The sequence below is a fragment of the Alligator mississippiensis genome, chromosome 2, assembly GCF_030867095.1.
Source record: "Alligator mississippiensis isolate rAllMis1 chromosome 2, rAllMis1, whole genome shotgun sequence".
In the NCBI taxonomy this organism is placed as follows: domain Eukaryota; kingdom Metazoa; phylum Chordata; order Crocodylia; family Alligatoridae; genus Alligator; species Alligator mississippiensis.
In genome coordinates, this window is record NC_081825.1 from 38,956,117 (window position 1) to 38,973,802 (window position 17,686).

At 41.3% G+C, this 17,686-nt stretch overlaps 1 protein-coding gene across 1 annotated transcript in view; it reads right to left on the reverse strand.

Annotated features, from left to right (window-relative positions):
- Positions 1 to 356: 356 nt before the first annotated feature.
- Positions 357 to 17,686, reverse strand: part of DHX15 (DEAH-box helicase 15) — an 86,608-nt gene continuing 69,278 nt past the window's right edge. The window contains exons 10-14 of the mRNA XM_006260425.4: positions 15,075 to 15,266; positions 11,763 to 11,885; positions 7,219 to 7,409; positions 2,493 to 2,662; positions 357 to 921 (exon numbers count right to left, since the gene is read on the reverse strand). Coding sequence (XP_006260487.1) covers positions 804 to 921; positions 2,493 to 2,662; positions 7,219 to 7,409; positions 11,763 to 11,885; positions 15,075 to 15,266 — 794 coding nt within the window. The 3' untranslated portion in view covers positions 357 to 803. The remainder of the gene's footprint in view (positions 922 to 2,492; positions 2,663 to 7,218; positions 7,410 to 11,762; positions 11,886 to 15,074; positions 15,267 to 17,686) is intronic.

A 17,686-nucleotide genomic window follows, 5' to 3' on the forward strand; every position in this document is an offset into this window, starting at 1 on the left:
ACACAAATATATGTATATAAATGCCCAGAAACTTGATAGGGTAGATTCTTATTACTACAGTACTGACCAAGAAAATATCAAAGAACATGTCCAGGGGATGTGCTCTGTTGAAACTGTATATAGTTCACATAGCATTTCAATTTATAAAGCAAACACAATTTCATGAATCAGGCATGAGAATTCATAATGCACATGCTACTTAGTTGATCACTACTACCTGTGACGCGACGCAGAACTGCAATGATCTAAAACCAACACACTAATGCAATGTCAACAAAATAAGCAGTTTAAGTTAAGACTGAATGTTTCTTCACAATTGGCTAAAAACAGAAATACTGATGTACTAGGGCACAAAGTTAGTATAAATAGATTTTATTGAAGTCAGTACTTCTGTACTGAGGCTGAAGATTGTGTCTACATAAGCACAAGTTGTAACATTTCACAACTTCTAAAAGGAATGTCAACAATTACAACGATCATGCATACCATGGTCGATAATCACATTTTAGAAGCATTTTCAACCATTTCTAAAGAAATGCTTATAACATTGTTATATATAGAACTACTTTCAATAAACTGCAAAACATTGATCAGCTTTTCCAGTATGAGCTACAGTGTCAACACAAAAGGGAGGCATAAATGTTTAATTTATGAAATCAGAATGGAATATTTACTGTAAAGAAAAAATAAAAAGCTTTCAAATAAAGGCCATTATTGAACCGAAGTGAAGAGCACAACTTGAACTTTGAGTTTGTTCATCCTTTAAAGCTGTCCTCTGAGTAACTTCAGTTCAAAGCATAAATTCAGTACTGCGAGTATTCCTTGGACTGAAGTTTGGCAATGATGCGGTCCAACTGTCTCTTTGCTTCACACTGTGGGAAATTGCTCATGTCATAATATTGAGGGGCAATTTTCACCAACCTGCCAGAAAACAAAAGCATGTAATTAATACACAACTCTGATCATACAGCCTGTAGCAACTCTGCCCAATTAGCAACTACATCAAATAATTAAAGATACACAATCTTTAATACTGTCTGGAAATATACATATCCCATTTTGTGAATCCCAAATTAAGCCATAAAAGAAAGGGTCATTTTGAAATTTCACAGGGATAAGTGGTTTATCATAGAACTGTCTAAAACCTTATATAAGCAGCAGAAAAAGTTATAAAGTGTGTCTGGACTGGCAGTAGTCCTTTCAAAGATTAAACAGACTCTCTAGCACGTACAGCTGTTCTTATCAAAGACTTCAATCCCATCACGTGCCAGAGGAACACGATACCTGATTTTCAATTTCCATTTAATAGACAATCAAACTTTGACTGACTACGTGCCTAGGAAATATTTAAACAAACCAGAAAAATCTCCCTAGAAGAAACCTTGAGACAGAACTGAATTACATTATTTGTTTTAAAATCTACTAAATGTTGCATTATGCTCAATGATTTACTTCTTGACAATAGTAGATAAGCATTCTAAAAAAAAAGTTAGTGAGCTGCAGTCAGCATTCCAAAACACTCCAAGTACAAGAAACTTTATGGCTGCAACTAAGTGAAAAAACATAAGAAGCCACTTGATTAAAAAAAAAACAAATAAAGGAGCTTGTAGTAACCCCTGACATTTAAGTCATATATTAAAACCAAGAAACTAGCCTCTGGCTGCTACCAAAGCAGCAGCTAAAAACAAGTGCATCATCAAGACACTAGAATTTTAAATCAAAATAACTATTATTTTGCTTTTCAAGGGTGAAATCTTGACCCCACAGAAGTCAATGCTTGTCAATAACAAACTTGTCATTTACTTCAGTGAAGTGGAGGATGTCCCCTCAAGGTTGAGGTAATATTGCATCTTCTTACTCAGTCCTTAAAAAAGGGTTCAAGTAAGTCAACATTTAAATCAGAATCAAATAAACAGATAAAGAGGCAACACTGTAACTGGCAGGAGGAGGAGGTCAGGGTCCAGCCAGGCACTAGAATCCCTCCCACCCCTTCAATGAGTCTTTGCCATAGCAGAGGCAGCCCAGTGCCCAACAGTACATCTTGGATGCTAGGGGAACAAATGGGGCACCAGGAGCAACTTCCAGGCAGCCCATACCATGGGCCTACTGCCACCAGAGCCAATACTACTACAGCAGCAGTGGGAGCTGCTCCCTTCAGTGTGCAGGGTGCTAGGGCAGGTAAGCTTTGCCATTCCCTCATCCTCCAGCTCCTCCACCACCCAGATACTGAACGAACTCACTGTGCCTCTGAAAAACGATTAAGAGCATGTTTTCCTCTTGTTTCACAAGCAGCTCCCATTTACATAAATGGGAGCTTTCAGTACAGGTCAGGGAAACTCAACTGGCTGCAAGTACACTCATATCATGCCCATCTCCCAAAGCATCTTACAGCAGACCACTCAGAGAGAGGAGGGGAATATTAGGGAAGTGCATTCCCTCAGAACTCCCTATTATTTAAAAAAAAATCCTTAAGCATAAATGTTTTTGCTCACCATTCTGGCTTGATGTCTGTACATGTCCGGATATAGTTCTTTGTCGTAAGGACAAATTCATTATAAAGCACCCATTCAGGTTTGTGGTCAAGAACAGTGGAAGGATGCAACTGCACCACTTGGTTGTCTTTCACTGTTAGGTAATGCCCTGTTCGTTCCAAATGTGCCACCTAAGTTAAAGGCGATAAAATAAAATAAGATGAAATCAACCTTTCAACCTTTATGCAAAAAAGATTTCTTCCAGTGTGTCAAATTAAAGACTACTTATTTCCTATACAATTTTATAAGACACTTGTGGTCTTGGAAATATTTATCTTTGTCCAAAATGAGTAATCTTCACTTTCAAACATGTCACATGCATTTGGCACACTGCTTGCCACCCAAAAGTACCTATTTATATTACTAACATATTTCATACATTTCTGTCAGTTGCCAAAGAACACATGCGTTTGTGAACAACTCTGAACAAAAACACAAAATTAGTTCATTGTTATTTTAGGACAGAAGTCACAAGCAAAACAGCATATCAAATATGGTTCTTTGAAATGTAAGCTTGCTAAAAAGTTTATGTCCAATCTATTTTAAAGCCAGTACTGGTTCAACAAGGACATCTGTTTTGAGCACACAAGGTGCAGTAGTTCCTTCTGGACTGATAACAACATTCAAATTGTCATCATTATACCACTTTGATAGTACTTTGCCTTGTAATAGAAAAGTTTACTAAAGGTCCTGAGACACTGATTCTGAAAAATAAACCCAATAGAAAAGCTGGAGATCTAGTATGTCAGAGGAAACATCAAGACTTCAAGAAGAATTATCTTGAAGTTACAGCATAAAACCATTTGTGTTGCTGAACCAACTGGGTTCAGCAACACAAATTAAGTCAGTTAACTTCTCTGCCAAAGTTCATATCTATGAAAGTACTGCAACACTTAAATTCATTAGGATTTGGTAAAGCAGAGTTTCTTAACTGGCTAGCTCCACAAGTATAATTAAACTTAAACATAAAAAAGTCATCCTTATACTCAGTTATATTTTTATTGAAGACATCTACTGCCAATAATTTTATCTACTACAAAGATATTAAAAAGTGACAGAAAAAAGAAATATAGCAAAGCTGGAGCAGTACAAATCATGGAGCATGTGCATTCTCTCTTTTTTTTTTTTTTTGGTTAATCAGTCTTTGGCCTCTTTTGTAAACTAGATTTTTTATAGTTATGGATTGTCACTAGATTTTATAGTTAACTATCTGGGGAATTTAACAAAAATCTTAGTCAAAAGATCTGCAGGGAACTTTTAATTATTTCTGCTTAATCAGCAGGAATCCTGGCTTTCTGCATTAAAAAACTGCAAATTCTCTGATTTAAAGACCCCAAATCTATGTTTTTCCATGATTAAAATGAAAAGCCACTATATATACAGGTATCAGTTGAACACAATGTCTGCTTTAAAATTATAAATATATCAATAAATCTGGAAGCCTACCAGTGCCTCAATCACTATAGTAAAATAAATTCTAAATACAGATAAATTTTGGCATTTGATTTTGGGTTCTCTCTCATGGAAGATCAGAGCTCCCCCTTTGCCCCCCAGGACATGGGTCAAGCTGCAGCTGTCCCCTCTGCTAGTTTGTGGCACTGCGCAGCCCTGATAGGTCAGTGCTCTGCCCCTGCCCATCCCATTGCTCATCACTCCCCTGCTCACCTCTGACCCAGAGCCCTCCCCTTCATCACTCCAGCCATACCAGCCAGAGTGGAGTCCGTGGTGGGGGGCGGATGAGATGCAGACTGCCCCGCTGTCCCTGCCCTGCTGCCCTTCCCCTGGGGGCCTCCACAGCGCAGTGGGTGAGACTCAGCGCAGGAGGGCAGAGCAGGGCTCAGGAAGCCTGGTGCCACTACCAGGAGCCCTGTGCTGCCATAGCAAGGTTCCCCCTGCATGCCTGGCAATAATGGGGGGCACAATTATGTGCCACCACCTCCACTGCTTCCAGGCACCAAGACTCTGCATCCTACTCTGCCCTCCTGTGCTGGGTCTCACTCACAGCACTGTGGAAGCCCTCAGGAGGATGGCAACAAGGCAGGGAGCCCCAAGGCCGCAGCTGCCAACCCCCTCCAAAAGTGCACAAAGCAGTGGGGAACCAGCCCCTGTGCTGTCCCTCAGACGAGCTGCCTGCAACTCTGTCCCACTCCCTGCGTGGGGCTTGCAGTCACACATTCCTGCCCAGCACAACCCTGGCTGGGCAGCACCCCCAATCCCAGCCCTACCCAACTCCCTCTCCCTCACTATGGGGGCCTCAATCTCCCTTCCTCCCCCACAGAATTATCTGACAGAACTGCTCTCCATGCTGCCTGGCCACCACATGCATGTGTGAGCATGCACATGCATGTGGCGCCCCCTACCTAGTTACTCTCCTCCCACTCCCCCCCTAGCCCAAGGGTGGGCAATTATTTTGGGTGGAGGACCACTTAATGAGGTTTGATGAGCTTGAGGGCCACATGGGTAGTCCCGCCCCTTGACAGTCACCCCACCCCCCTGATCGCCATCTTGGGACCGGAAGTCCAGCCCCTAACCCCTGACTTTTGCCACTGCAAGTACCTCCCCGTTCCCTCTAGAAATACTCCTTTTGGAAGGGGGGAGTTGCTATCTTAGAACCAGAAAAAAAACCATATCATATACTAGAAGTCACCCTACTATAACATATCTTTTGTAACAAAATTAAAATATTTTTGTTGATTTGTATTTGCGTACTCTATATAGAAGTGATTGCTTAGTAACTCAAAAATAAATCTGTAGTGTTGTATATTGTGTCAGGGGTGTGGTTGGGAATGTGTGCATGTATGGTGGGGGGTGTGCATGCATGTGCGTGCATGCATGCGTACACACACACACACACGTGTGGTGGAATGTGGGGGGGGGTGAGCACGTGGGGGTATTGTGGAGTGTGTGGGGTGGTGTTTGGGAGGGAGTGTGGGTGTGTGGCATCTGTGGGGTGTGAGGAAGGGAGGGGAGGTGTGGGAACTCCCCCCATGTTCCGCTCATAGTGCAGCAGCAGGTGGGGGCGCTCAGGGTGCTTGTGCCTGATGGCATGCAGCTCTGGCCAGTGCTGCACACTGTGGCAAGCACAGCCTAGCCAAGCTGCCTCTATGGCCAGCACTCCCTGCCATGCACATGCAGCCCCTGCATTTGTACAGCAACAGAGGGAAGCTCCATGCACTGGAGCTGGCTGCCTGTGCCGCTCTCTGCTGTACAGGTCCCAGGACTCTGCGGGGAAACAGGTGCCGGGGCTCCTCTCCATTTCCAGCAGAGTCCTGGGACCTTAGTGGCAAGGGGTGGGGAAGGCAGCTGGCTCCAGTGTGTGGAGCTTCCTTCTGGCGCTTTGCAAGTGTGGGGGCTGTGTGCGCGTGGTGAGAAGCTCTGGCAATAGAGATGGCCAAGCTGGGCTTTGTTCCTTGCTGCTATGTGCTGCACTGGCCAGAGCAGTACACCACCAGACACCAGTGCCAGCAGTGGGCATGAGCACCCCTACCTGCTGCTGCCGTCTGCCAGCACTGCATGCAATGGGCAGAGTGTGTGTATGGTGTGGGGGGGGGTCCTCCCACCCTACCGCCTCACTCACACCCACACTCTGCCCACCTGAGCTCCATGCTGCTGCCACCACCACCCTGGGCACAGGTTCCCCACTGCTGCCAGCCCCAGCCCCACACTCCAGCCCAGCCAGCCCCTGCTGTTTCCCTACCTGGTACTCAGAGCAAGCAAGACTGAGAAAGCTGAGCAGGTCCCCCAGCAGCTGCAACAGTGGCAGGAGCATCCCCTCCTAAAAGCTGTGTGCTGGCCGAGCTGGGCTCTTCTGCCCATGAGGGTGGGAGCAAGGCACAGTGCAGTATGTTGGCAGGGAGGAGTGTATACGTGGGTGCCTCATGCTCACTCTTGCGGGCGGAAGGGCTGAGCATGGTACAATTGGTTGGTGGGTGCTGTGGGCCAAAAGAAAGTGCCTAGTGGGCAAGATCTGGTCTGCAAGCTGTATTTGCCCAGCCCTGCCTTAGCAGTCTAGAACTCTTCCAGACTACAATGAAAAACTTGCCATTTCCCACGCCTTTCCCCTTAAAAAGAGAAAAACTGTGTTTTTCTGTCGCGAATGGAAAATCTGGGTCCCTGCTCATAATTTAAGTCAGAGTATTTATGTGGTTTTAGAAGCAGCAGATCATTATCCAAATGGGGAAAAAATGTAACTAAGAAACTGCATCATTTTCAAAGAAGCTACATGGTTTTCCACCTTTCACAATGGAAATCCAATGCAAGCCCCAAGAGAATTTTCCTCTTTGTATTAACTAACCTAATATTTCTAAAAGGTAGACTGTACTTATCAGATTCCTGATATTAGGAAGTTGCGTGTCTTTTCATTTTAAACTCAAATGATATCAATTTATAAATAAGTTATTAGGTCTGTTATTTTTAATTATTTTTAAATAAGTCACAATCAAGTATTCAGCAACTTAACTATCAGATAAATATTTTGAAAAAAATTAACTAAGTCTTTTTTTAGTGTTATACTGAACAGGTTATTTCCTCATTTTTAAATCAATAAGTCTAATAAGATAACCTAAATTACAATTTATTTTATAGGCAATATTGAGAGTTTTTATAATCTGATAACAGTTTCATTGCAATAGATTAGAAGTCACACAATGGAAATAAGAGGCAATGTCCATCAACTACACACACGTACCTGCATAAAATAACCAGTAACCAAAGCCTTTCTTATATTGATGTAATAGTCTCTGCTTGTAAAATCTGTGCTTCTACGAGGCAAATTAAATCTGTCCATGATTCGTGACAGCTGCTGGCGTACATTGTCTGCAGACATCAGGGACCTGTAGTTAATGAAGTTGTCATAACACCACTGAACCGACTCATGATCTGCAACATTAAAAAACATGAATCATCCAAAAATGAATTATTTCCTCCAATTAAAACAAGTAAATAAAATAGTGACCAACTGAAGACTCTTTTGCATTGCATATGAAATAAATGCACAAGGGTTTTTTACTAAACTACAGAATCAAACAACAATGATGAGACTATCCTTACTATATAAATGTACCATGTATAAAGTATTTCATACACACACATATATACACACACGTGTGTGTGTGTGTGTGTGTGTATTATACATACACAATGTGATACTGTATTCAATTAACAGCTACATATAATTAATAAAAACATCCTCTTTAAATAATGAACAATTTTACATCTTTGACATTTTGAACTAACATTTCTAATGCTGGAAAGAAAAATTAAAGCAGATTTCTGTGGCTAGGCACATGCTACTAGATTTGTAACGTTTCAAAAATTCCACACCTCTAGATTCCTATATTACTCAGAGTAGCCAGCTACCAAGGCTACCCGTGAACTTGTACTACATTTTTATGCATTTCCTACTCCAAAATAAAAGTGTTACTATCTTTGGGTAGCTATCTTCTCAAAGCCTGCACAGGGAACAGACCCTCTTCAACAACTGAAAAAGGAATTCAACTACAGGGGAGAAGTACTTTCAAGTTATTGTTCAAAAAAGGCATCCTTCCATTTCCACTAGATCTGCTTCATTTTGAACAAGTACATACTCTGGAACAGGGATTTGACCTCCAACCTCTAATAGCTTAGGCAAATGCCTTGGCTGTCAGGCTAGTCAGTCTCTCCCTCATTCTTTGGCTCAACAAATAGTTCTTTATTGGAACAAGAACAGTTCTGAATGAATGTTATTGAAAGAGAAGCAACCCAGACTAGCTATCCTACATTATAAGCTAGAAAGTATTATTTCAGTGCTAAATGAGGACAGAAAGCTGCCACTCTCCTTGGTAGAGCATTCTGACGTTCTATATATGGGGTTTGTTGTGGGTGGGTGTTTGTAAATCATCACTATTTTCACACTCCACATCAGGTAGGCAGTTAATTTAAAATGCTTCCAAATACAGTATATGTACATTTGGTATCCATATCATATTAGAGGATGGACTAATCTGTAGAGTTTTAAACCCTCAAACTAAGAAACTAATGGGATCTATGGAAACAGTGCAAAATTCTCCAAATGATGAACGTTTGCAAAAGCTTCTCAGTCACAGTTTTTAAAGAAAAGGCATCTTTAGTTTCTTCTACTGAATAACATAAATGCTCTATTCCTTTATTAGAGTTGCACGTGGTTACTGTAAAACACAGTGGTGTAAAAATGCACGTTTAAGTTAATATGATTTAAATAACCAGCCTTCTTTAGTGGCAGCAGAAAGAGTAAAGAAATGAGTAAAATAGACTCAATTCTGCTTCATAGTTGTTAGGCACAGTTGTTAGCCAAATCTTTGATTTGTAAATCTTTTTATTTATTAATTATAAGAAAAGACCACAGGTGGATTATCAAGTTCCAGGTTAATCTTGCTCAGCCATTTAAGTGATTGGTTGACTTGTAAAACAGGGTAAATTCATCATTAAAAAGTCATTAATAGAAAAAAAATACACACTGAAATCCAGTGTGCCACTTTTATAGTAATGTTTCAAAAACAAAGCTCTTATCTTCACCTCTCTGTCACTTTGATCTTGCGCACGCTGCCAAAATACTCTCAAATAAAGATTGATTTTATTGGAGAAGAGCATACTGTGTTTGTATAGATACATACAGATCATAGTAGCAATACTCCCATAATAAATTACAGACTCGTGTGATAAAGATATCATTTAATGCTAAAAAACAACCTGTTCTCTGCCCATCAATACATCCTTGAGACCTATTCCAACCTTTAAGCAGCTTTAAAAAAATTACTCTTTCCAAATGAGACTGGAACTACCAATATAGCTCACCTAGATATGAAATCCCCTTTGCCTTACTCTACCTAAAAGTTACCTCTATGGGAACAAACAAAATTCAGTCCAGCATAGACTTCCTAGACCTCATATCACAGATTCAAATCCCTCAAATGTTTAGAAAAGGTAAATTTCTTGCTGTATAATATTACCCACTTGGGGGTGGGAAGTGTTCAGGGGCTGAAAGGGCAGATACAGATTGCTACTTTAGGTAATTATGGAAAGATTTCACATTTGTTAATTTAGCCCATCTCTCTTTCAGTTCTTGAGATAACTACAGGTTAAGGAATATCAGAAACTTAGTAGTCTCTAGGTCCACCTTTAACCTTCACCCACGGAACCAAGTGCCTGTAGCCGGTAATGTGGGGCCTCTGCAAGACACGCTAGGAAATCTGGTTCTCACACCAGATGACAAGGCTAACCTATTTAACGATTTTTTTGCCTCCATTTTCCTCAACAGGGACCAGATCAGCCCATCCCCTGGGGCCCCCTCAGGCCCCAGGGGAGGTGCACCCAGGCCTAGGGTGAGTGAGGATCTAGTCAGGGAACTTCTGGAGGGACTGGACATATTTAAATCAGCTGGTCCTGACTGTCTCCACCCCAGAGTGCTGAGGGAATTAGCAGAGGTCATTGCAGGACCCCTGGCATGGCATTACGAGCACTCGTGATGCTCTGGTGTGGTGCCAGAGGACTGGAAAAGGGCCAATGTGGTTCCCATTTTCAAAAAAGGGAGGAAGGAGGACCCAGGGAACTATAGGCCAGTTAGCCTTACCTCGATCCTGGGTAAGCTTTTTGAGAGATTTATCCTGGCACATGTCCACGAGGGGCCAGCAGGGGAGGTTATGCTTAGGGGCAACCAACATGGGTTCATTAGAGGCAGGTCCTGTCAGACCAGCCTGGTGGCCTTCTATGACCAGGTCACAAAATCCTTAGACACAGGTGTAGCAGTGGACGTAGTCTTTCTGGACTTCAGGAAGGACTTCGACACTGTTTCTCACCCCATTCTTATTAAAAAACTAGGGGACTGTGGCGTTGACACCAACACAGTCAAATGGGTCACTAACTGGCTGGAGGGCTGCACCCAGAGAGCAGTGGTGGATGGGTCATTTTCAACAGGGAGGGATGTGGGCAGTGGGGTCCCCCAGGGCTCAGTCCTCGGACCCGCACTGTTCAACATCTTCATCAGTTCAGGACGAGGGGGGAAAAAGCACCCTATTCAAATCTGCTGATGACACTAAGATGTGGGGGGATGTGGGCATGCTAGAATGGAGGTATAGGCTACAACTGGACCTAGACAGGTTACAGGGGTGGGCGGATGAGAACAGGATGGGTTTCAACACTAACAAATACAAGGTGCTGCACCTGGGGAGGAAGAACCAGCAGCATACCTACAGGCTGGGGAACTCCCTTCTTGTCAGTGCAGAGGCAGAAAAGGGTCTTGGAATCATTATTGATGCCAAAATGAACATGGGCCGACAGTGTGGGGACGCGGTCAGGAAGGCCAACCACACCTTGTCATGCATCCACAGATGCATCTCAAGCAGGTGATCCTCCCCCTCTATGCGGCACTGGTCAGGCCACAGATGGAGTACTGTGTCCAGTTCTGGGTGCTGCACTTCAGGAGGGATGTGGGCAGCACTGAGAGGGTCCAGAGGAGGGCCACCCACATGATCAGGGGGCAGCAGGGCAGGCCCTACGAGGAGAGGCTAAGGGACCTGAACCTGTTCAGCCTCCACAAGAGAAGGCTGAGGGGGGGATCTAGTGGCCTGTTACAAACTAGTCAGGGGGGACCAGCAGGCATTGGGGGAGTCCCTGTTCCCCCGAGCACTCCCAGGAGTGACTAGAAATAACGGTCACAAGCTGGCAGAGGGTAGATTCAAACTAGACATCAGGAGGCGCTACTTCACTATCAGGGCAGCTAGGATCTGGAACCAACTTCCAAGAGAAGTGGTGCTGGCTCCTACCGTGGGGGTCTTTAAGAGGAGGCTAGATGAATGCCTTGCTGGGGTTGTTTGACCCCAGTGCTCTTTCCTGCCATGGCAGGGGGTCAGACTTAATCTGTCAAGGTCCCTTCCAACCCTACAAACTATGAAACTATGAAGACCTGAGAAACAAATGAGAGAGCAGCAGTAGTAGAGGAACCTAACAGCCAGAAAACACAGTTTAGGAGAACATACATGTGCAGGTCTTAATGCATCGATCTTCCAGTAAAATGAAATTACTTCCAAATGCAAAAAAAGGAAACAGTGACAGTCCTGCTGACTAAACACTACTGTGTTATTGTACATGCTAAATTTTTTTCTTTTACAGAAATGCCAGAGTATAACCATCTGATTTCTTTGAGATAGGATCTCTTAATTCATATTACATAATGAGCTTGTTGTCAAATATCACATTAAAACCTGGGTTCATACTTACTTTGTTTGAAAGCATGGTAGACATTCAGCAAAGTCAAATGATCTCCATCTATGTGGGCAAACCTCATCTTGGCTTCATCTGCTGCTTTCTTGGCTTCCGTGGGGCGAACAAAACACTGTGGGACTAAACAAGGTTGGTATGGGCCCAACACAAACGCCCATATCGATGAGTCACGCATTCACAGATAGAGGAACAAGGCCTAGCTAGGTCAGTTCACAGAGCATAGGGCAGGGCAGGATGGCCTCCAACTGCATCTTGGACTGTTTACTACCTTGATTTGGTACATCAACACCTAACCACATCTGTAAGACAAGAGGGTTTCAAAGCTACAGAGTACCTGATTATTTTGACTAGCACTATAAATAGGCATCAAAATCTTCATACTGAAGGCCATCAGGATTGTCTAAATATACTAGAAGGTTCAATAGATCTTAATTTAAGACGCAGTGCTCATAGCTGTACCAATACTACACTGAAGTGACAGTGAATTTCTAAGACAGGGTCTTCTTAAAGAGACTCTCTGAAAAGTCCAGGAATTTTCAAGCTATATTGCACTATTCTGTGCCAGCTGCACATCAACTGTATTATCAGCCTGCTACTACGCAACTTCAATAGTGTTCTGTCACCTCCAGTAGGTATTGCTATCAGCACTGGTATACAAAAAAAAAAGCTTAGATGAATAAGAAAGTGTCAACAGGTCTACAGTTGTGATGGTAGCGGTAGTGGTGGAAGGTTATACCGCCCTTTGGTACTAATTGAAGTAAAAATCCAAATCTGAAGGTCATCAAGTTCTACCTAGCCTCATGGTCTCTTACATTATTTTATCCCTCAAGAATACTTTGACATGTATTTGAAACCAGAAATATTAAGTGCCAAAATCTAAGAGAACTATGGACAACTGAGTGAACAAATAGTTATTCCAGCATCACTTAGTTCACAGTTTGTCTGCATTCCAAGAATAATCTCCCCATCCTCACAGGTTTGTTAACACTGAACTAAGTTTATATAAATTTGAAAGTTTTTATGCATCTTCACCCCATATAAAATGCTCAGAGTCTGACTTTCCTTTAAGTCGACCACATGTAAAACAAAAACAAATTACCTAAGCTTTTATATAAACTTCAAATGTTAAATAATTAAATGCTATGAAACATGAGAAACGTACAGCCCTGAAGGCCTATGTCCTTCATTTTACCAGGCACAGAGGACCATGCACATCTCTTCACACCTAAAGACCACATACCTCAGCATCACACTTCTGCATATATCATTTGTCCCTAACAAATAAATGGGTCTTTTTATTTTTTTATTCATATAAAGCTTGAACATGTTATTTTTAAATACCAGGTATACTGCATGGAACGCAGCAAGAGATGGATACTGCAATATCAATACTAGTAAAGTACCATGTTGTTCAATTCACATGGTAAAAAGAAAAAAAAACAAACCTTAAACACCAAGGTGTTATATAAATGCAGGAGCTGAAGGAACACCCATTACTTTTACAGTTCAATATGTGAAAACAAAGGAAACCAAGTGTTGTTTAAACATCTAGCTTCAGTTAATAAAGAAATTCAAAATTGTACTGTCACTGTATTAGCTCGCTGTTTTGAATACTTATACACAGCATGCGCCACAAAAAAGGCACATCGTTATGAGACTTCTGCCACAGCAGCAAGAAAATACAGTGAGTTCAGGAATAAATGCTGCAAAATACCCTAGATTTATTTAGCTTAAGACAGACCCTCAAAACTCTTTAAAACAACCTTTTGTACAAGGACTACATGAAGTGAGATTTAACTCATTTTATGTGCTGTTGTGTTCAATAACACTGTGCCTTCCTCCTTTGTTGTTTAGTTCTTCCTTTTATCCTAAACAGCTAATCTCTGAATCGATACTAGAAAGCTCCCATTTGTGCTTTCTACAATACAATGAGTCTAGTTACCAGCACAGCTGCCTGCCTTGTAGAACATCCACTAAAAATAATGGATCTGGGAGCTTTAAAAGGACTATATTTTAACTGCAGCAAAGAATGGGACCATCCTTCAGCAGCTTTTTGCATGTTACTGCTATGCTAAAAGCTACACATGTATTTTAAAAAAGCATGGACTGTGAGGGAAGAATCTAAATTAAAAAAAAAAAAAAAAGACTATAAATTGCAGCTAAAGACAACAGGAAATATACTAGACGATTTAATCAGACTACAGATTCTGGGGTGGGTAGGAAGGGGAAAAGGGGAAAAAAAGATGGACAAAAAGGCAGGCACCAACCTACCACCACCTCCGCAAATAAAAGTTACCATTTAAATTAAAAAGAATTATATTCTGCCCTGCCCATCTGCTCTGAGTCTGAACAATCATAACTCTAAAACAAACATTTTAGCTTGTTCTTAAAAAAACAAACAACTTTTCATATCATAATATGCTACAAGACTAAACTGAAGAAAGAAATTTTACACTTATCCAAAACATTTTTCTAACCATCTATATGAAATACGTAACCATTTCAAGAAGGATGAGAAGTAGGTGTGTATTGAAAGAAGTCTGTAAAACAATAAGAACCAACATATAGTATCCCCATTGCCAAAAATCAGGCTAAAATTTGCTCTCATCTTATTAAGACGAGGCATAAAGCCAATTCTTCTATATGACTGGGGTTCTAAACAAAGTCTGTTTGACTTCATTTTTTCCTCCAAATATCTCTTCTTGACAAGCATCTGTTATGGCGTATTAACATCCATTTACTGCAGCAGCTATGCAGACAAATCCATTAAATTATAGATAGGCAGTCTCAACTGACATTTCCTTTTACAGCTTAAGAGTAGTAATAAATGTCTATTCTCTATGAGTTTCCCTTTTACTTTGAAAATTAGAAAATGTATACTGTATTGCAATTTACCCATATTGTTCAGAAAAAAAAAATCAGAACACTTTAGAAAGAGTGAAATTTACCAACTGTATAAAAGGAACACCACAAATTAGATTAGGTGAACTGATAGTCCTGTTCAACAGAAATGGAAAAATGTGTAAGAGAAACTTGTTCCAGTGGCCCAGAACTTTTCCATATTAACCAAAGGTATATCAGCTACAGTTCACAACATTACATTCTTGTTTTGCTATGTCATGCATGCTAATTTTGTTTGCTTTAAGAAATTGCAATGTCTAAACTTTAGAAAGTCACTCATAATGGCTTAAACTTTGAAGTCAGATTTATTTAAAGCGTGTTTATATTGATTAAATGTTGGCAAACTAAGTAAAGTTTCCCCAAATCGGAGATAGGAACTTTGTTTGACATTGCTTCCCTTGCTATTACCTGACAACATGGCAGTAATAGATAGGATCTCATTAGAGCAGTTGTAGTCACAACTTGCAATAACCATTTTAGCCAGTTGTGGATCCAGTGGAAATTCTGCCATCATAGATCCCAATTCAGTTAGGTCTCCATCATCATTTAAAGCAGCCAGATAATTCAAAAGCTCTAAGGCTCTCATCAGAGTTTCAGGAGCTAGAAGAAAAACACTCTATTAGTCAAGCTGCTTTTGGTAAGCAAAAATGTGACAAAGCACAAACTATTATAAGCAAGCTCATTTTTCATTCTGTAGTCAACCAAACTCTGAACACAAGCTGTCATCAAATTCAATTACAGAGACCTAGCAACCAATGAATCACATAAGACTTAGTTTCACTTTAGACAGTTCTAGACAAGATTCAAGGTACTTAAGTGGACAAAGTAGTGTCAAGTAAAGATTTAATACAAATTTTCTTAAAATGAATTTCAAGGTCTCTTATTACCAAAACACTAACTTAATTCCTAATATTTTCTATTCAACTGACTGTATTTGGAAATATGTTTGTTTATAAAAGTAATTTGGGGGTCTATTTACATATAAAATGCCCAACAGATCTTATCCATTGATATATACAACAAGCAGCAGTGGTTTCTATATCTGCTGTTGTGGTTAAGATGATGATGAAGAGACAAGGTTTCTGTCAGTGAAGAGACTCTTACTAATCAAAAGAAGCTGACTTTATCTAGCTTAAAACTGAACATGAAATATTTATCATTATCATTTATTGTCCTGTTTCTTGATAGACTTTGTTTTCTTTAGCAATCACTGTTTTAACAGAAATTTGCTATCCTTACAACTAGGATACAGCCCTTACATATAAGGCTGAATTCTGTTTCTAAAAATTACTTGTACGGTTTCTGAAAAGAACATGAAGACAATTTAAAATCTTATTATACCTAATGCACTGGCATATTCTCATTCCTTTATTTTTATGCAAAATAAATACAAAGTTTCTTATTAAATCACTATTTTATACCACACACTCAGAATAAGCTGTGTGCTTTAGATGTCTGCAATCTCCCACAAATGTCCTTTAGGACATGCAAGAATGTTATCCTAGTCCTCTGTTCCTCCAAAGCAAAAGTATCTATACACAGATAAATAGGACAGAAACTACTAGTTTTCATAATGTACTATCATGCATATTTCTCTGGTATGGAAAGGGAAGCCATGTTTAAAATGTATTATTGTTAAGTTAATTGGATAAGCGTGATGCTTAATGCACCTGTCACTTTAAGAGGGAAGAGGTGGTAGTGGCCAGTTAGAGTCAGCTGACCATGATGGAGCTGGGCTTGAAGCATACAAGCCCAGGACCTGAGCTGATCAGTTAGTCTAGCCCTGAGAGCCAGAGAGAGAAGAGTCCCTGGCAGGGCTGCAGCAGGGCTCCTGGGTAACAGATGAATGAGGGTAAGCAGTACTGGAGGTTTAAGGAAGGGACTAAGAGGCAGAGAAGGTCCCAACAGGCCTGGGAGAGGGTCAGAGGCCTAGGAGCAAGGCCAGAGAGGGTCAGAGATGGGAAAAGCATGTGGCCAGAGGGAGGCCCAGTCATTGGGACTGATGGTCCAAGATAGCTAATGATCAGTATGATCAGTAACATCTGAGAAGCATGGGCATGGTGTAAGGCACAGTCAGAGCCACATAATTAGCCCTTAAGACACAGTGGAAACACCTGTGCTCAGGGGCAGATCATCAAGTTTGGAAAGCCTTGGTACAGCCTCCCATTACCTAAAAGCTAAATGCATTGAGACGTGGCAGGTCAGAGAAAGGGCAATTCCCCAAAGGGATGAGGGCTGAAGAGGCTCCAGGGACACTACAGCCACCCCTGGGAAAGAATCCTGCTACAATCAGGTTGAGCTTTTAAGAAATGAGAGAACCTGACTTCCTTTTAGTTTTAAAACTTTTATTAAAGTAAACCTGCAACTAAGATGTACATACATTTCATACCTCAATGGCTAGGGACAGACATTACGCATACTGGTTTAAGTGATCAGAAACTGATTTAAACCTGTAACAAAGCAGACATTCAGTGCACATAAATGAGTTTGAAAATGGCTGAAACTGGTTTGAGATACACCTGGCTGAACGTAGTATCAGACTTAACTGATCTGGGTCAAACACCTTTATGCAATGTCTGTCCCAGACCCCTTGCTGGTTTACGTTAAATCAAAGTCCCCCAGCATCCCAGATGCTTTCAGGCCTGGGCTGTTCTGTCCACTTCACAGCAGGGCTGGCCCTGCCCCTCTACTCTTTCGCTGGAGCTCCAGTAGAAACTTCAGGCACAGCAGGGTTTGCCTGGCTTCCCCATACCGCCTCCACTCCCTCCCCAAGCAGGGATCCCCCTCCCCTCTCCCACAGCACAGACTGTAGCCAGCATGTGGTATAGTAGCTAATACTGAGGTGTCTGTGTGTAAGGCAGACAGGACAGTGTCCACTTAGGGCTTTTTGAAGCTAAATCAACAGGGATCCTGGTTTCCACACCCCCCCCATATAAAAATCGCAAATTCTCTGATAAAGAAAATATTAATAATTAAAATAAAGAATCACATTCTCTAATGAAAACCCAAAAAGCTGTCAT